This window comes from Rhagoletis zephyria, unplaced genomic scaffold (assembly GCF_001687245.7).
Source record: "Rhagoletis zephyria isolate East Lansing unplaced genomic scaffold, Rhagoletis_zephyria_1.1 Rzeph_scaffold_00246, whole genome shotgun sequence".
Classification (NCBI taxonomy): Eukaryota; Metazoa; Arthropoda; class Insecta; order Diptera; family Tephritidae; genus Rhagoletis; species Rhagoletis zephyria.
Window position 1 is genome coordinate 269,189 of NW_016157330.1, and position 21,559 is coordinate 290,747.

At 34.9% G+C, this 21,559-nt stretch overlaps 1 protein-coding gene across 1 annotated transcript in view; it reads right to left on the reverse strand.

The window, feature by feature from the left end:
• Stacl (SH3 and cysteine-rich domain-containing protein) overlaps window positions 1-21,559 on the reverse strand; it is a 132,220-nt gene that overhangs the window by 63,578 nt on the left and 47,083 nt on the right. Inside the window, 2 exon segments of the mRNA XM_017609673.1 lie at window positions 301-446; window positions 2,201-2,459. Of these exon segments, the coding sequence (XP_017465162.1) occupies window positions 301-446; window positions 2,201-2,459 (405 nt within the window).

The window sequence follows — 21,559 nt, forward strand, 5'->3', positions numbered from 1 at the left end:
CTCCGAAAGTATTCCTGCCATGACAAAGATTTTCAGTGTGATGCTATCCCCACTTTATTTATGTAAGTATATAAGGTTAACAGTGCCATCTGTATCAACTTGTCAATGTCCGCAACCTCCTCAGCCTTACCAGTGTCACCTACGTTGGTAATGTGACCAGTGTTTTAAGGGTCAGCAGGACTGTCTGTGTTAGAACCTCGGCCTGTAAAACCAGTTTCTTCAGTTCTACAAGTGCTTTCAATGCCAGAATTATCACTGTTACCAGGAGTGAAATCAATGTTATCGGCACCCCAATGCTGCCTGTTACATCATTTTCATCAGAATCATAATTATAACCAGTGTCGCCTAAGGAATCATTGCTGAAGGTGTTACCAGCATCCGTAGTATCACCAGAGTTCCCAGAGTCAACTGTGGTACCAGGGCCACCAGCATTAGCATTAAAGTGGCTAACAGCAATGTAACCAGCGAATGCGTCGCGAATTCCAGCTGGACCAGCGGTAAAACCTTCCAGATTATTTGTAAAAATTAAAATTTTTTTTGTGCAAAAATGCTTTATTTTCTAGTTAGTAGGTTAAAGTCAAGAATGATAGAATACAAGATTGCGCCAATCGAGCTGAGAGCAACTGGGTGTGACATCACAATATTGAGAGAATGAGAGAGTAAAGAATAATTTTGAAGAAGAAGAGGAAGAAGCGAACATGTGGTAGGAAATAGTGTTGTAAAACTAGGTAGAATTGGACTTACTCTTCAGCCACTATTTGAATTTAAACGTATATTCGGTATAAGTAGGTACATTACTATAAGAACATTCGGAACGTAGCGAAATAACTTATCGGCAAACTTTTTCTTATTTTGTAAGCCATTTCAACGCGTTTTCTAGTGTGGGAATTCCAACAGCCTTCCTGCTTTGTCAAGGGATATAAACATTGGTTAAAACATAGGTTTGGCTTCAGCTGCTCGAAGAAATTCCTTTCAAGGCCATTTTAATAGAACAGATTGTTTGATATAAGCCCAAAAGTGGATATGGCACCGAAGGTAGAGGTAGTCCACCAACCATCGAACAAGAATGCACAAAAAAATACTCATCTACCCTTTAGCTACGTTTATTTACTTTTAGGTAAAACTTTTCGGCAAATAGGTACAGTATGAAAATTTAATATTCATCACTAGTGAGAAAAAAAAAATATTGTGACGTCAGCGAAAGGGTGAATGCTCTAAAATCGACAAAGAGAGGGCTAGCGCTCCGTGGAAGGCGCCACCTTTGTTTCGCTGCATCGCAGGTTGAAGTGTGACATTTATGTAGAACGAAAATCTCGTCTTATCATTTGTTACATAGTGTTTGTTTGCTTATTTTAAAAGCTATGCGTTGAATAGTTATGTATGTATTCCTTGAGGCTTTTTTAATTTTTTGCTATACTTATTTTTTTTTTAATTTTCAGGGGAGGTAATTTAGTTGAATAGAGACATAATGGAAAGTCGTGGGTTACTTTGGACTTAGACATAAAAATTTTTAATTAAAATTACAAAAAAAAAAAAAAAGGTTTATTAAAGAGGTTGTAAAAATGAGCCACTTATTTTGAAAATGGCAAGAGTAATTTCCCTGGACGTGTTCAGATGCAGGTTAATGATCACCGAAGCCAAGTGGTATGAAATGACATATGTCACTTTCAAAATAAGCGACTCAAATATCAAACGATATGACAATGAGCGCATTAATGAGCAGATGGCTCATGCACCCCTCCAATTTCGCTCGGTAAACTTTCAAAGTAATTGACGCGCTGCATAGCTTAATTCACAGATGACTTGAGTTATTTGTCGTAAAATGGGCCTACGTATTTCCAAAAAAAAAACAACAAACAACATCTTCTGTGTATGATTTTTGCAGTTCAAACAAAGACTGCAGTTGACCCTCACGCAACTAAATAGTTATCACATTTTTTTTACATCTTTTGCGCACAGCTAAGTGTACTCCAGATAAGCATCTTTGCACTATTCTGCTGTCGAAGCAGCAGTTTTACATCATTCAGTGTTGGGCGTGTCTGCTTTGTACTGTCCATCGATTTGTGAACGCTGCACTTTCCACTTCCACTTTTACTTCACTTTTCCACTTCAGCATTCAATCGCAGTACTCTCTTTATTTCACCTTTTGTTCCTCTTTGTATGCGCCGCTTCTTCTAGCCGGTTGCGTCACTCATTTCACTTTAATTGCACACGCCGCTTCCCACTCTTTCCAGCTGCTTTGCCTACGCTTCTGCCACTCTCACTTGGCGCTGGTGTAGCCGCTCGACTGCTAAGTGAAGTTGTGGCCCTGCTAACGGCGGCGAGTTCACTCAACGAAGACACATCGGTAGGCGCTTGCTCACTGCTGCCACTATTGCTGCTCTTGAGGATCTTCTTGTGATTGAGTATGAGCGGTTCGCCATGTGGACGCGCTGGATTTGGGCGGTTGGTGTCTGCAACTAAACAAAATTTGTGGAAATTTCAGAAGCGTTTAAGAATTCGATATCCCCAAGGGTTAGTGGTCACCAAGTTAGTAAGTGTTTTAGTATGAAGCGGCGTTTCCAAACCCATAGGATTATATTTGGACAAAACTGGTTTTCTTGAATGCCTTTTTCATGCCATTTACATATAGTAATTTATTTACATATTTATATTAATATATATGCAAATATATTTACTCGTTAGATGCCAGTTGGTATTCGTTAGTACTTCAGAGAGTGATGCACTGTTTGTTACCGAATAAAGCTGGACAGAGTTTCGCAATGTGAAATGTTCTATTCAAATATTTATAGACCAAAATGTGCGAAGCTGCTTTTTTTATGGATATAAAATAAAAAAATAACCTATTCATTTCGCGCCAAACAATCAAATGCATTTTATTCTTTGTTTAAAATAAGAAAAAAAAATTAAAACTCTTTTACACATACAATAATGCAAAAAATATGGTTTTTGGGGCATTTACATCGATTTTGTTGAATAAATGAGGTGCTTAAACATACAAAATACTTTGCTCAATACATTCATGCATAATAAAAATATTCGCTTAATATAATCACTTAGTATTTAAAGGAAATTCAAATTTTGAAATCAATGAGGTTTTAAAAATACTAAAATGAACATAACACTATTTAATATCCGATTTGAAGCACAGAAAATCAAATAAATTATTGCTAAAAACACATACAATTTTCGCTTCATACTTGATATTAAAAAATGTTTTGTTACATGGAATAAATGCATTCATTTTAGAAACCTAAAAATGCTTTGGATCAACGGCTATTTGGGTGGAGATGTATATATAAAACTCTCCTGACAAAATCTTTGAAGCCAGGTCTTTGAAGACAATTTATTCATGATGCTTCGGACACTGTAACAATTACGTGGAATGTTCGACAATTTTATAGCTAACTTTGGCGTTCTATGTTCTTCACTTAGTAAAAGTAGTGGAAAGTAGTTCAATCAGCATCGCGATGAAAAACTCATCAAAGGTAGCACAATACTCGGCAATCCAAGGAAATCATGGCACCCGCGAAACTGGTTTATACTGAACTGGCTGCTGGAAGCGAACAGCAATTTGTTGTCCAAAATCACCCCTACAGGCATAGGACAAAAAAATTAAAAAAAAAAAAAAAAACGTTTTAATATACCAAGTTTCTATAAATGAAGTAAAAAGCAGAAAGAATTTTCCCCATAGCCACAGACTTTTTTTTGAGAAGTTGTGATTTTAAAATTTTAGAAATACATGGGGCGCATGTGATAGAAAAATTAATATTTGGTTTGATTTAAATTTTATTAAACTATATCATAATAAAACTGTAGAAAAGTCGTGACTGTGCATTAAAAATTCTCTTAAAAAATGACCGAAGGTGATGCAGCCAATATAATACATAGAATACATTTGGTCCATATTTCACTTGAATTTGAAATTTGGTTTGAAAATATCTTTTTGGTAAGCGCTTATAGTGTGGTAAAAATAAGTTAGTTTGTGCAAGGGGGCATCATGGCCCACTAAATACATAGACGTGAAAATTTTAATCAGCATAACTTCAAAACCATAAGTCACATCATTTTAATTTTTGGTTTGAAGATCTATGGTACTCAAGTGGTTTATACAAGAGGGCGTAGGACATCCCATAGGCGTGACACCTAATCTCAATTTAAAAACTGGAGCGCCGTTTATGCTTATTTCGTTACCTTGATCCATCTAACCTTAATAATAAAACAAGATTGGTAATAAAGAAAATGAAGACCAATATAATGGAAGGAAGAGTTATTACTGGATGCGGTAACCGCAAAAAAATGTGTTTCTGTCTGGAGTCCCATTTATTCCCACACACCTTCAATTTGAATTTAAAAGTTTTCAGTATTCTCTGAGGCTTTGATTTGACACGTGATAAACAAATCGCAAGGTCAAACATTAAAGGTGACTGGGCTTCAGCTAGAAAAGCACTACTTTGACTTGAGATGACATAAAGAAGGATACAAAGATATCCTAAGCTAATCAACGGGGCATGAGTGTATCAAAATGTTGAACAAAATTTGACGACTTTTTTTTAATTATTACAAGGTAAGAAACCTTGAGTTTTACGGATTTTGTTGTATTGTGAATTATATTTTTATTATTATTATTTTTTGTTTAAGAAATCTATAACGCTGCCCATACATATGTAGCTGGTCGATAGCGGATCACGGACCATTAAATAAAATTCTTCTCGAAAGCAAAAAACGAAATAATTTTGGGCCAAACATAATTTTTTCCGCGTATAATTAGCCATCAGCTGGGTCAGATCTCAATACATTCGAGCATACAACATACAACAAAAATATCTCTAACACTACCTAAGCCTGTAAGTACATAAAATGACGGAAGTATTTAGGAAACGAGTAACGGAAGTAGAAATAACTGTGGCAGCATTAAAGTTCCGCCAGAAACAATATCAATGCAGAACAAAACTGCATACAAAAAATATTCTCATGTATTTAAATATGTAGTCAATTTTTCATTTGGATTTATTTATTTATTCATGCGTCCGTTTTAACTTTGCTTTTTAGTTAGGAATGCGCGTTGAGCCGAAAATAAACCAACTGGATTTTCTGGCCGTCTTTATTGGTATGAAGTCTGGCTAAAGTTGCTTGGGAGCGATATCAACGATTTGTTTTTGCACAAAGCTTGTTGGAGACCATTGAGTAAAATAAATTTCAGCAAAACACGGCATTTATTTACCCAACCATCTCTAGGCACAGGCAGATTAACTGACTTAATACAAACATAAATTTGCTTTGAAGTATTCTAAATTTCTCCTAATTTATCTCATGTCGCCGACTTGCCCTCATTACTATAGACATTTGTACACGATACATATATTTGTCAACCACAGCTCATTTAAAAAATTGAGCGCCTTTTACATTTCTACTGAATAGCGAAAAAACTTTGTTTTTGAAGCTTTTGAAGTTTAATTCTGCTATTTATTTTCATCTGCTTCTTGGTAGTTAATGCGTCCATAAATATGTACATATCTGTAAGTATTTCTATACATGTGACAGTCACATTTGCAGCCATTTTTCGCATCATCCTTTTTTAATGTCATTCTAGTGGATATATTTTTTCCAGGGATTTTTATTTTTGCTATCTGAGTAACTAATAAAAATTAATAGCAATAGAGAAGACGACACTTTCTCAGTGCTTAAGATTCCTGGTATCAAGAATTCCGAAGCCAACAATCTGAAGGCACAGACATGCGGATCAACTCGTTAGTTTCGAATTATTTCAGGAATTAACTGCGGTTGCTCTGGATGAAGTTCTCCATCTAACTTGGAAAATTAGCTAATTTTATTTATTTTTTATTTTTATTTATTTTAATTTAATTTAATTTAATTTAATTTGATTTAATTCAATTTTATTTATTTTATGTTATTTTGTTTTATTTAATTTAATTTAATTTAATTTGATTTAATTTAATTTAATCTAATTTAATCTAATTTAATATAATTTAATTTAATTTAATTTAATTTAATTTAATTTTATTTTATTTTATTTTATTTTATTTTATTTTATTTTATTTTATTTTATTTTATTTTATTTTATTTTATTTTATTTTATTTTATTTTATTTTATTCTTTTCTGCTCATATTTCATATAAAAATAAAGTAGTTTATTTTTTCATAAAATATATATTTATTTTTAAATCCGGCTATGTTTGTATGTAATTGCTTTAAACTTAATATTTGAATTTGTTTGTCAATCAACTAATAACTTTTTTCAAAATAATTAGAGTTTATCATGGCGTATGAGTACGTTAAACGGGCAGCTCTGAGAAGAGTTCACTCGGAGGCGTCAAAGTCCCATTGCGCTGCCCAAGGGTAACCCCCATCCCAATCCCAGGAGGGATTCTACATCCTCCTCATCTCTACAGCTTCCCGATTACTGTGATAAGCCTAGTGATTGGCTTTGAAAACCTTAATAAACTGCTTGTTCTTCGTTCGTCGAGTCGTGCTCAGAGCGAGCGCGATACCATCCAGGTGTATGAGTTATATTCAGACTATCATAATTTGTGTGAGTGACGTGCACTCAAACATACAAAACTCTGAATGCACTGTAAAATGAAAACTTGCCAGAAGGGGAAGGCCGAGAAAGCAGTCAGCTATGTAATGGGAAAATATGTATTAATTCATAAAATTTCATCAGCAGCAACAAAGTGCTTAAAAAATTAACCAGTAGCAAGAAAAATAAACGAAATGAGCGCACAGCGCAACACATTTTTCATATGTTCAAGCTGCAAGGTAAGAAACTTTTGTGTGCTTCTTTTGGCCATATAGTATGATGTGGTTATTTTATATGCATTGTTTACCTAAAGTCAAGGACATGCCTATAAAAATTTGTGTACAGTGGATGAAAAACGATGGTAAATGAATTTAATTTGAGTGTAAAACCACGGCTTCGACTTTCAACGCTTTCAAACGCCTGCTGTGCTGGCATACTGGTCTATGTAAATCCAGCTATTTCCCTACCTGCCGACTAATTCTTTTCCACAATGTCTATGTTAAAAAGAATTTTATGGCCAATAGTTGCTTTTGTTGTTGTAAACATGATGCTATTTAGAGGCCGCGCACGCTTTGGTATGTGTGTGTATGTACCATACATATATGCAATCGTTGTAAGCGGGAAAGCTAGTGTTTCTACATGCATACATAGCTTCGTCTAATTTATTTATACATAGCACTCATACGCCCTGTAACCACTTAAAGCGCATAAACGTTGAATATGTGGAGTGCGCATTTGTAAAATTTGCGATGTGTGTGTGTGTGTTTTTTTTACTTTGAACGACCACTTTTATTAAAGAAATAATTTTTTCTTAATTATTTTTAATTAAATATTTTAATTTTACGGGCTTTTGCACACAGAGAGTGTGCATTTGCTCTCCACCTTGGCGTACGCGCGCACATATGTAATTAAGTGAATTATGTTCCCGGGTAAATTTGATATTCCAACTGAGTTTATGCAAACTTTTTCATGAGTACTTCTGAAATTAGATTTTTTTCTGTTCAAATACGTATTTTTGGCGCTACTGCTGTGGAATCTTTTGGAACAAAAAAAAAAAAAAATATCCTTTGTTGCTCAAACATACCTACATACATAAGTATCTATACGTATTTTAAGAGCTCTATTCGTTCATTTAGTTTTTGTGCCTTAAACGAAGCGCAGTTTTCATTAAAATGGTCACTAAAATTCCACTTAGAAAGTGAAAAAGTGCTCATGCAGCTGCACGCCTACTCGCATACTTAAGTTTGTATGTAATAATAAAAAAAACCCTCTACAAAGCACTAGCATTTGCATCGCTTAATATGGCAAAATTTCTACTAATTTACGCAAGGCTTTGTATGTTAAAGGCTTACACAGCTTTATGTGTTTAAGTGGGAGCACTTAGTTTTGTAAACAATTTTTGTTAGAATATTTTGTATGCATGTACTTATGAACGCTTTTAGATTTTAAATTTATTGTACCAGAAGAAAAATTTGCTTTTGGAAATACATTTTATCAGATGGACTTGGTCGATGGCTCCAACGAGGTTCAGCGAATAAAGGGTCGGGGGTAGATTCCATTTTATATCCAGAAAAGACGAAAAACATTAACGTGGTTCTGTATGCAACTGAACCGAAAGTGCCACCGCGAGGAACTATAGAGCAGTTAGAGACCTGATGGCAAGAGAAAATTCCTTTGAAAGAGATAAGGAGTATCTTTGACGGCGAGGTTGACGATGATCGATGCCAAAATATAGTAGCGGTGGCGATGTTGGCCAGCGTTGCATGACTCTTAAAGATTACATTGACTTGTGTTTGTGTCGGTTGATAATGGGTGACTGGTCCTTGCAGAAAATCGGTGAACGCACTGATGAATAATCGGATGGTCTCTATAAACGGTGAGTCCCGATGACCAGTATATGCACTGGTGGATCGTCCGGTGACCTCTTCCATGTGTGAGACAGCTTTTGAATACCGGTTGGCAGGGGCTTGCCTTCAGACTCTTGTGCGGACATACAAAGTGCTGAAGGAATATGCCGTATAATCATGTCATCCCTGAAGGTGCTAGAACGTGGGCGCCGAGGGAACCGATCCGTGTGGACTGTGTGTCACAGCCAAAAAGGGAGGGAATCTTGATGGAATGGAGGAACTCTGCCGAATTTCCACTAGACATTGAAATAATTAAAAATTTGTGTCATTTTAAAAATGCCATGTAGAAATTAAATTGTTGAATGCCCATTTCTTCTAGGAATGAAAATTTTTTTAAAATTTTTGCCATTAAAATTTTTGTCATTTAATGTCTAGAGGAAATCCAGCATAAGCAAAATTGCGTATAGCAACAGCACCAATTTCATCAGAATTGGGAGAGACCTATGCTAGCCATTTTAAGCGAAACGAGGATTCAGGCACTAGTACGAAGTAGCCTTGTAGAAAACTACTTACATATATGAGCAAATCTCACGAGTTTTTACACTTTTCGACAAACACGTGTTTTGATGGTTATCCTAGACAATGCCTTATCTTCTGTTTTGCTTAAAAAACAAATTTCCATAGCGAAATTAAATTTTAAGTGAAAACTTTAAAAAGATATACATACTAAAATAAGTAAAAATAACAAGTCGTGCTCATATCCCTGTAGTTGTGTATGTAACGTATACGCCCTGTAGCACCATACAGATTCAGCAACCACGTTGACTCGCACGCTTTAATTTAAAAATCCTATAACTAAAAATTAATGAAATATTGGCGTGGAAGATTTTTACACAGTATTGCTTATGCCCATATATACTACTTCTTCATGTATGCATATAACAATTTAAGAATGTATTTCGAGTGTGGCAATAAAATTTGTAAAAATGGAATTTCAGTTTCTCAAATCATAGCCATCTTTTACTGAGTGTATTTTTTTCATCTAGTAGCACACTAGTTTAATTATACAAGATTCGTTCATTTTAGCAACGAGAACATTTTCACCGTTCAATTGTAACACTTTGAAGTATCGTAGATTATTTAGATTGGAAAAATATTAATATTTAAAAAATTAAAAAATAGCTGCGACAGATGTGCTGCACACTCTGGAAACTTCAAAGATATGTTGTACTTGATGCCAATGTCCATTGCTTTTAATATGAACATTTTATTTTAAAACTTCCTGAAGTTATTAAACCAAAAATAAAAAAAATGATTTTTTTCAAGTGAGAGTGAAAACATGAGTAGTTTCGATACTTTTCAACCAAAATAAACGTTTAAAGGCTACAATTCTTCAAATACTTGATTTATTTTTATTATAAATACTTGTTTCTGGAACTCCATTGGTTGTAGTATGTGCAAGGATAATATGTTTAAGCGTTTTGCTTTCTGGCGAGAGAAGGCAGTGACACTTAAAATTACAACTCGTGAGATTTGCTCATATTCCAGTTAGTAAAAAATTATTAACAAGCGCTTGGTTGAGGGGTATATTATTATTATTTTGTATACAAAAAATTCATTTATGAACACTTCCAGATAATTACGATGTAGATTTAAAATCGTAATATAAAACATGTCAGCTTACCACTCTTGCATCGATAAAATGCTTCAAATCCAGTGTAATTTATAAAAATTTAATTAAATAAATTTATAAGAATTTCTACGCAAAAACGAATTGCTTGAATTTAAACATATTTGGAACCAAATAAAATGAGAAAACATACTTATGCATACATAACTAGGTATATATCAAATTGGATTGGGTTATCTAATAATCGACACCCTCTGCATTCTTCTTCACACATACATCGAGATATTGAATTCAGATTGCTACGCACACGTAAACATCTATAAATAAAAAAAAGTATATTCTGCAGAAGTGAAAAAATTAAAAAAATATAAAATCGCCCGTTAGCTGCAAGAACGGCATAATAAAAAAATTTCTTTGAATGAAACATGTAGAGCTGTGTGGCTCGTAACCGTAGAATCAAATGACTTATTTTCCCCTACTGTTGCTATGTATGCATATAGTTTAGTTATTATTGATTTGGGTTTAATGCAGCAAACCGCCCCAAAAACTTTAAAGCCTTTCTCCTTGCATTTATAATTTTTTCCACTTATGACGTTCTCCCAGCGAACGGGCGATATGCTGTGGTGCCTTTATCTTAACGACAAGAGAGAGAGAAAACTACCAACTGATATAGTATACACAGCGAAAAACAGCCATTGAAAAACAAAAGTTTCTAAAAGAAAAATAACATTCTTCCACAGCCATCAAACGAGCGTAGAGCGTATTGAAACAAGTAGTACTTAAGTACATATGTAAGTATTAGGCAAAGTACGAGCACAAGTATCTATTTTGATAGTTAGTACACAAGTGATGCAAGTGAGATAGAAAGACAAAGTATCCATTAGTTTTAGATAGTTATTTAGTTGGCACGCTGTTGTTGTTGTTGTTGTAGTACATAAGTATGTTTGCATGTATATATGTAATTACTTTCGGGCAATGATATCGAACGATGCTGCGAGGAACGCGAACGTATACGCCCGAATCCTGAAAGTGGGCGAAAGCCGGCAAATAAACGACGTCGCATGCCAGAATCAGCAGTGACTTGTTGTTGTTGTTGTTGCTGTTGCTGTTGTGTTAGCAGTGCTTGTTGTGCGGCGGCCGATGCTGCTGGCACATTTTGAGGCAACTGTTGGTGCTGTTGCAATAATTGCTGTTGTTGCTGATATGCCAACACGTTGTTCTTGAGCGCCACTGTTGGCTGCGTGGCGGTGTAGTAGTTAATGCCAATGCCACCGCTGATGTACGACGATGTGGGCATATTTGCCATCGATGGTGGCGGTGGCATTTGCATTGCAGCGGTGGCGGTGGTAGCGTTGCCAAGCGACAAGCGATAGTCTAGCATTTTTGGGCAAAAGTGTTGGCAGGAGAAATGGTGTTGGATTAGATTTTTGCCGTGGCAGGGCGGGTGAGGAAGCGAAATATGTGAATGTATTTTAAATGGTTTGTTTGCGAAGCAATTTGGGTCGGTTTGAAAGAAAAAAGAGAATATGGAGAGGAAGGAAAAGTGCAGCAGAAATGAAGAATTTTTGTTTAGTAAACATTTTAAATGTTTATTATTTAGACAAAGAGCCTGTGCAGAGGTGGTTATATATAGTGATTTTTATTATTTTATACTTTTTATTAAAAGTGTGCTATGGTAAATATATTTATTGAACTTATGTATATACTTTTGTAGATATAGATACATATTTCGTTTGTTAAAATTTTTATAAATACCTATAACTTACTAAAACTGCTTAATATTAAGCAGCAGATTAAAAGAGAGTTATCGCAACCCACATTTTCCATACAAAGACATTTTTAATATCTCAGAATATCACACCATTTTTTCGTACGATTTCGTTTTGGTTATACATACAAAATCAAATACTGTAAAAGCTTAGCTAAAAAAATTCGGGAGAACGAATATGCTGAAAGCTTTAAATGTGGTAAAATATTACACTTTACTAGAAGGTTAGTTTTTGGTCGGAATAGCGAAAATTTCTTCTAAAGCGTCTTTAAAAATAAATATAAAAAAAAAATAATATTTCTTCATTTGCAGCAGGCTACTATCGGCTTAAAGTATACAATTTTACAAATTATCTTTAAATGAAATATCTAGAAAAAAAAGTTAAAAATCCAATAATGCCTGATTTTAAAACAATTCGAAATATTGAAATAAAAAACTTTATGCGTTTATGAATTTTAAAACAGAAGCCATAATTAATTTATTGCTATAAAAATATTTATATTTCTTCGAGTTTCTCCAACCGTTGTTTAGTGCTTTTTTCATTACACATATTTTATTGATATTTCTCCGTTCCATTTTGGTCGATATTTCAACGCTTAGTTTTTTTAAACATTCATACAACTGCTTGAAGAAGCTTGCCTGCAGAGATTTGTTAAGCTTATATATAAATTTAAAAATTTTTTTAAATTGAAAAAAAAAAACAGTAAATTTTTAGCAGAATTTCAAACTTTTTTGTCAGAAATTTCGATATGTATTTTTATGCGAAGCAGAAATACACTCGGGCCTTTCGAGGGGCGACCGCTATTAGAAAAACATTTGGTTTGTTTTTTATTTTTTGATGTTGGGTTCAACCGGGCCTGAACCCAGCGGTGCTTTCAATTTTAGTATAAACAAACCAAAATTTAGAAATAGCGCAATAATTCTGTTGGGTTTTGAGATTTTGTTTTGGTTAACGGTGCAGAGTATTTCTTTCAAACAGTAGATGTGCACGCATGTTGTGTTTTATATGAAAGAAAATATGGAAGTCATTACAAAAACATTTCGAATTTGGTAAAAAAAAAACAATTCTGTACGCAAACTTTTTCTAGCAGTTGTACGTGATAATCTTAAAAAGATTATAAATTGAAAGAATGGTCGATGAAATGCAATTCAAAAGCAACATAACGTCAACCAAAAATATTTGCAAGCCATATGTAAACTAAGAAAAGAGCTAAACATTTCCCAAATAAATTAAGAAAAAAAACAATCGAAAATAAATCAATTAAAAATGACCGAAAATCCGAAATGAAATAAAAAAATAAATAAAAATTTTGCACCAGGAAAAAATCAAATTATCTATGCCTGAAATTGGATTCTAAAAAATCTTTTTTTTTTGCAAAAAAATATAAGTTATAAACATTTCAAAAAGATATGTTTTCGTTTTCTATTGACAATGCTTAAAACTGAACTGAAACTTAAATTTAAAACACTAAGCTAAGCTTTTCATGTGCTTAGAAATTGCTATATATTTGTAACATTCTTTAAGGTGCTAGATACATATGTACATGTGTGCCTAAACGCAAGAATAGGTACTTTTTATAATGTGTCGTTTAAGCGAGTTAAGAAGAATGCAACTTGGCTCATTATCCACCCATTACTGAATTTATTTACAACTGGAAAATAGCCGGCGTGCTGCACTGCGCCTTTAAAGTAGTTCTATGTTGTTTGATACCCGTATTGTACTATTTCATTAATTTTATCAATTTAATTAAAAAAAAAATTAACAGCTGGAAACCCTCAAAAATATTTTCAGAGGTAAACTTTCCCAAACCTCTTTATTTTGACAGCCATATTGCAATATTCACTTTCTTAAAAATTTACTTAAACTGCAATTCTCTAACTGCTTTTTTTCTGCATTTTAAGTACATCGGTGAATATTGCATTCAATTCCATGCATTAATTTCCGAGTGATGCGCGTACAAACAGACAGACAAACAGACTGGCAGACAGAAATTCTAAAAATTGCTGACTGGTACGAGATTATAAATGAAATGTCAACAGTCCCCATCGATCAAACGTCTACAAAAAAGGAGTAGAAGAGTTAGGAATTACCTCTGTTACGAGTACTTATGTAACGAGCTCAATGAGCTCACATGGTTTATAGATACTGATCAAGTCAACCACGCATTCCATATTCCTGATATGAGAGAGAGAGAGAGACAGGCCGATGAAGCGGTAGCGCAAGATGGGACCTTGGAGTAGCTCTCTAGTATGCTCTAGCTGTTGTAAGGTGCTGTGGAATAAGCTGGGATTTATTCAGGGTACATTCATGCAGAGCCCCTGTGTGACTTATGAGCCGTAGCTCACTACCGTGTTAAAATTTACTCTGGAAATGGAGTGTGAGCGATGCTTAAAGCCCTGTGTGATAGCCAAGCTGGGTAAGCGCTGACCATGGCTGGAAATGCCAGGTACAAAAATGCATATCCACACAAGTGCGTGTGTGTGTGTTGGCTGTTCTTTGTTTATGCGGGAAATGCATAAGTCGCTTAAACTGTATCAGATGGGGAAAGACCTTCATTCCGGATATACCAACAAGGAGAACCATAGACATAAATTACAAAATTGTTACAGGCTTTCTTACTGGCCACTGTAGGGTAATGAAACATTTGTCAAACATCGGAGTTTTTAATTCTGGCCAGAGTACATTATGTGCAACTACGAAGTCCTCAATAAGACCAGACTTCGCTTTCTATAATCATCGTAGCTAGAAGCAATAGATCGTTTTGGTTGTGGTGAGCTGTCACTCCCCTAAATCTAATCTAATCTAATCTAAAGAGTCTTCTCTGACACAATACTTATTTATGTAGTAGTTTGGCATCGTATATACAAAAAAGGAAATTATTGCAATAATTTCAAATTTGAAATTTGGGACGAAAGGCCTTAAGAAGCGCTAGGCTGCATTAGAAGTCTTCCCGCATAGGTCGCAGCGCCACGTACATGATCACTCAAGAGGCCACGTTGAAAATGGCCCTTAATAATAATAAATTGTGTCTCATAAAATTAATCTGACTTAACGTTACAGCAGCAGTCTCGATTAACCGTTTTCCATCAAATAAAGATTGACGAAAGACAACTTTTTGTCATGAAATGCCTGTTGATATTTTTTTTTTTACATTCATTGTTGGTAATAACCATTTGCTTGCTATTAAAATTAACAACTGCCAATAATCACTTTTGCCAAGAAGTAATACAAAATAGGGGCAGAAAATATATTCTATATGACTGTAGCATTTCCCGCTATTTTATAGTGGTCCAGAAGCCAGTAGTCTGATCTACGAAGGCGTGGCAAACGACTGAAGGTTAAGAAAATCGCTTTAAGAGGTCAAATAAACTTCAATATATTTCTTCTTTTCCTACTACTTTATCATATAAATACGAATAAGTATGTATGTATGTAGGAGTGTACGCCATTTAAGTTGCCGTAAACATTTCATTGCCTGCCAATATCAATTTCCCGTTCAACACCATTTCCAAATGTGAAATTGTGCCATTAAAATAATTGACTATTTGCTATTTCTATTGAACGTGAACCAAGAAGAATTATTTTAACACTCAGCAATATTCAGTGGCATTTTATGCTCGAATAGGTTTTATGAGCCACAGAAATCGTCGATATAAACATATTATCTGCACACATACTCGCATGTAAACTGACATATGTGCATGTGAATGTACATACACACACACACACACACACACATCAGTATCTATGTAAGTGCAAACACTTATATTTGACCACAAAAATAAACGAAATGAATACTCAGGCAGTGTAGGTACTTGCATTATGCCGCAAAGAACGGAAATGAAATTTATACAAAAGTACCACGAAAGTGTGGCGTAAGTACGCCATAAAGTGAAGAGTAGTATTATTAAGCGTACAAACGTACTAACGAAATTGCACATTAATGGTTGCCTAACATTTGCTATGTTACAACTATGTATGAAAATGAGACGCCTCCTTAGGAGGGGAAATTAGGGTGTATAAGAGAGCCAAAGAGCGCGAGGGGAAAAGCGTAAAAATAAGTGTAACCAGAAGTGCCAACACTGTAGGGGCGCACACAACAAAACCAAGCAACCGCAAATGTATTGAAAGCCATCGCCAGCGAGAACGACAACTGTAACAACAATAGAAACAAGAGCGACAAATTTAACAACACCGTCAACAATAAATAAAGCACCAACAACAACAAAAACAAATCGAGTTAGAAGCAGTCGTCGACATTGCCACCAAAGCCATGCTCAACCAGAAGGCTAAGGCCAACGAGGGCGGTAAGCAGCAGTGACATGAGTAAGGGATGGAGGTGTGCCCGCTACACTAAGGACTGGCAGCGTACTTGACTGGAAAATTATGGCTGCCACGCCATTGTCGCCAGCCACTGTTATGACTCTAGTTATTAGGGTAGTTGTTGTTGGCATTGTTGTGGTCATTGAGACTGGCTGTGAGTGAGTCTTAGCCGGCAAAGGACATTTTGCGCTGTTATAGTCTTTGTTGTTGTTGTTGTTGATGCTGTTGTTAGTCATGAAGTTGAAAATATTCGTTGTGGCAAAATAATGGCCAAAGATGGCACTAACTTGGCGCTATGCACTGTTCGCTATCCTATGGCAATGCAATTTAAGCCGCATTCACCGAAACTACAACGAAATGCACGTAGAGAGGTATTAAAAAGCAACGTGCCAAATGTTCGTCGTAGTAGTATGGCACTAACTACTATCTCAGCTGTGGAGGAAAGAAGCAATAAGCATCTAGAAGGCAATGCATGTAAATACATATATACATACATTTGTACGGTGGCGAGAATGTAAATAGGGAAGCGACATTTTAGCAAATTTTGGTTAGTTTTCTTTGTTCAAAAAATGTTTTTTTTTTTTAAGAAAATATAATATATATAATAAGAAAAAAAAACACATCAGATTTTTTAGAATTTTTATGGGTTTGCAGTTTTGTAGTCCATTAAGTTTTGGTGTAGTAAAGTGCAAGTTTGAAGTAGCTAGGGCTTATCGCTGATTTGTGGCAATTTTTTTCGCGCATTTTCTTTCATAAATGTATGTGCGACAATTTTTTTGTAAGGGTAAATTAGCAACATCTTCCATAAAAGAAATTACCAAAAATCAATGGTTAAACCTAGCTACTTGGTATTAGCATTTGGTTGATTAAAATTCAATGTGCTACAAACCTGCGTACTCGAAATATTCCTAGTTAAAAACCTCAAAATTTTGATGAAACAGTCTTGTCTTGGTAATTTTTGTACAAAGTTTGAAATTTTTACTTGATTTATGCTAGATTACGAGCTTCACTTTTATGAAACAATAATTAACATTAAGTAAGCGAAAGCAAAATAGCCAAAGAATGCTAAAATGTCGCTTCCCTATTTTAATTTGCGCCACTGTATGTATTTGTCACTAATGTGGGGCCTGGGAGGATATGGCGCTCGATATCAATGGACGTGAAAATGGCTAGCTCAAATGGAGTACGTGGCATGAATACTTACTATAAATTATAAAAAACATATGGGCATTTCCATCAGATGGTCTACGGCGGACAAAATATTAAAAATTAATCAATTTACTTTGTTTTAATATTTTCATAATTTTCACAATTTTTACATTTATTCATAAACCATTTTGTGATTTTTTAATGCATTTGGATATTTCTATTGCACATTTTGTTTTGCCAAAAGTTCTTAACTAAATGTAAAAGAACTAAGCGATTGCAATTATTTATAAGTTTTTGCTTTGCAATAAGAAAATAAATGTGCCGTGCGTTCGGTGACTATTTCGATACCCATAATTAACGTACATTGTACACCCCAAAATTACTTTTGATAAAAAATGCATACACTTTATTCGGACAAAGAAAGCAAGGACGCCCTCGAACCGTTTGGAGGGATCAAGTGCAGAAGGTTTGCACTCGGGATGAACTTTAGGCGCATTTTTGCAAATGAGAAGGGTAATTGGCGAAGAAGTTTGGTCTCGATTCAAATCTTCAGCCGGTGGTAGTATCAAATAGGCGGAAGAAGTGTAGAAGTTTGGTACAGCGGGACACATAATAATCTAATGCCATAAAATTGTATGCAGAAGGCTACAAACTTGAAAGAATAATTAAAGCAGGAGTTTTCTACACTGAACTGTGTCGCGAGCAATATTTTCCGTCCATTACCACCGCAGTGTATACCAAGCGAAAGTGTTTGCTGCCCACGGGTCTCTCTCAAAGGTTTTTAATGAGAGAACTAGCTTTTGATATCTGTTATTGTAAAACAGCTCTTGAAAGCTTTACACTCACACAAAAAAGGTGCAGTGTGCTTTAATATAGGCCCAAATAGAAATTAAAAACTAATTGTCCAAGTAATTAGTAAAATTTTTTAGTAACCTTTAAATCATATTGAACTAACTTTAGCACTTTGAAAATAATGTGTAACTACTGCCGCACCACGGGCCGTATGAGTAACTAATTAAGCAAAAGCGACTTGTTAGACTGCAGTTTTAACTGGCGCAGTTTGGGCACATATACAAACATTAGACTGCATCACCAAAAAAGCTGCGGGTTTTCCGCCGGGATTACAAAATTTATTATATTTGGAGACTTCCACTAAAATATCTCTAAAAATATAGTTTTTTTCTGAATAAAAATACATAGTTGATACAAAATTTTAATAGTGGAAAGGCATTTTCTTTTTGTTTCTTTGCAAGGAAACTCATTCCCGGCCCAATATTTTTTCTTAATATCAATACACCTTTATTCAACTTGGAATAATGCTTATTCATCTTACGTATCTCTTTTATTCCATGAATGAGTTTACTTGCAAAAGAAAACAAAATGAGGGTAAAATACTTTTCAAATGACACCTCATAAGTCTAATACAGTAAAGTTGTAGCTGAGTTATTCAAGTTTTTCTTTAACCATCGAAAATCTCATATTTTTCTGCAAATTTTTTCAACCTAAACTGTTTTGTCATCTGAGATGAACCTATTCAAAAAATTCTTAAAAAAAAACAATTTTTATTCGTAAGAAACTCAATTTCTGGAGGTATTTTCAAATCGGTTTAGCTCACGTAAATCTTAATAATTTTCCGAAATGTTGTGGTCCAGGTCTTTAAAAATAAAAGATTTTATAATTCCAATGGAAAAACGATTTTTTATTATTTTTTTTTATGGGGAGTGATGCAGTCTAATGTGCATTGTCAAAACCACATACAAGCATGCAGCTGCTACGAACTCTGCACATAGTTAAGCCTACTCGCGCACAAAATAGCCAACCCATAGGCAACACAAATTTTATAGCTACATATGCTGTGCCCAAGTTGATGTCCTTGCGAACTATTGCCACCCTCACGTGAAAGTAAAGTAACTACCACTGATTACTATTATTTCTGTCTCCTTAAAATGCCTCGCTTTCACTCTCCACCCCCTCCCCCATTAGACCAGTTGGCATAGCAAATGCACCATGTTGCAATTACTTTTGTTGCCACATAACATTTTTATCAGCAACATTTTATTACCTGCAGTTTACGCGGCGTGAAAGTTACAACCATTTGGGAATGCATGTCGTCATGGAGGCGGCCGGAAAGGTTGAGCTCACATTAAAATGATGGCGTTATCGAAAGTTTTGCCATAGCGCCGGAAAGTTTTCTTGTTACACGCGCGCCGTGGGAAAGGAAGGCAACCACCAGTAAGGTACGACTCTGTTGAATGCGTTAAAAGTTTACTGCTATTGCCATAGTTATGCGGCATGTCGCACATCGTAAAGCCTCATAATGTGCGACATATCAGCAGCTTCCATCGTTGTTGCTCATTTACCCGATTTGGCAGCGCAGGTGCAAGTTTAATAATGACTGTGAAAAATATGCCTTTTCGCCGGCGATTGCAGTTCGTTAGCGAGGAGAAATGAAATTTCCTTTATGTGATGCAGCAATTTATTGCGCTTGGAGAGGGTTTGAAGGCTTTACTTGGTTGGAATTGAGACTTCATTTGTTTTCAGTATTTTTTAATTAATTTCGTTTGACTTTGGAGGTTTGCTATAACGTAAGTACGTAATGTAAGATAACTCAGTGCTTTAACTTTAAACACTGCAATTGGTAGTGGAGTTGAGCAAAAAAATATCAAGGCAGATATATGTATTTATTTTTCTTGACTTTATCGGTTATTTCATTTGCGATAGCGTGTGATAAATTATGATTTTTGGCATTATACTTAACTAAGCAATTCTGTTTATCTACATCTCCATCATCTGCAGTTTTACAGCTGCCTCTTTGAAAGAAAAAAATATATATAAAATAAAATCTGCATGATAAAATTTATTCTCGTTTCGGCATTTTATTCACATACATTTTTTTTGCATACGTAGCCCTAGGAGTAAAACTGAAGCTGGTAATACGATAGCAATTTTAATTTAGTTTTTTCAAGGTGAGGATCATCTGAGAATCTGGTATATATGGTAACACCGAAAGCACACAGCGCAGCGCTACATAAATATTTGCCATCCCCAATCGAAACTGTATAAAGGGTTATTTTTCTCCACATAGTTTGTTGTAGAAAACTTACCCGACATTGCGAGGGTAGTCGTGGGTCTTATAAGGGAATTAGGCGAAGGCTGGTCAACATATTTATAGCTTGAAAATGCTACAAAGAATATAAATTGATAAGAGTACTTGAATACTGTCAACACGTAAAATAAATGCTTCTAAAGCTAACACTCGTCTCGTTTCAATAAATTTCGTTCAAGAGTTATGCCAGTCAGGTTATCGGTCAGCAGTAAATTTCCATTATTTTGACGCCAATTTTGGCAGCAATAAATTACTTCCCAATTATACATTGTCTATGGCCATGAGCCATGAACAAAGGCATAAATATATCAATGAAAATATGTACTGTGGCCAAGAGATTTGCCAAAACCCTACGGCGAAGGAAAAAGTGTAAAACGAATTAAAGAAAGGACACAGAAGTTGCTAAAAAAAACGGAGCAACACTTCTTTTCAGCAATGCTTATGTAATATGTATTAGTGCATTGTGCATTTTCAGTTCCATATCGCGCTGCATGTAAGCTGCGTGGATGCTTTTCAACGAACTCCTGACTAATGGTAACGATGAAGGCTATTAATCGTTTCATTTGCTCGCAGCAGTACTGTCGCTTTCCACCAACGCCATAAACTTACGGCAATGCGTAAGCCGCAAAGCATTAACTTCACCATCTATCACGCAGCGCAGTGTATTTTCTTGCGTTCGGTTGACCGAAGAATGTTGAGTTAATTATGCTGCATCACCGAACATCAGTAAAAATCTTGAATGCTGAAAAAGTGCGACGGTACATGCAATTCCAGTTTTTAGACGGGCGTGAGATTCAGTAAAGAAATAGTTCAGAACGTAGCTTACATAATCCTTCCAGATTTACAATTGAGCCACAGAAATGAAAGAGTGTAGGTTAGAAGGAATAAAAAGCAAACTAGCGAACAGGGTTCGTATTTGTTACCAGAAAACTCTAATTTTTAAGCCTATATACATATGTACATACATATGTATGAACATGTGCATATACATATTCATATTTGAATTTATATATACATATGTATATTCATGTATCCATATTCGTATTCTTATTTATATTCATATTCGTACTAATTTTCATATTCATATTCATATTCCCATTCAAATTCTTACTCATATTCATACTCATATTGATATTTATATTGATATTCATATTCGTTTTCATATTCATTATCATATTTATATTCACATTCAAA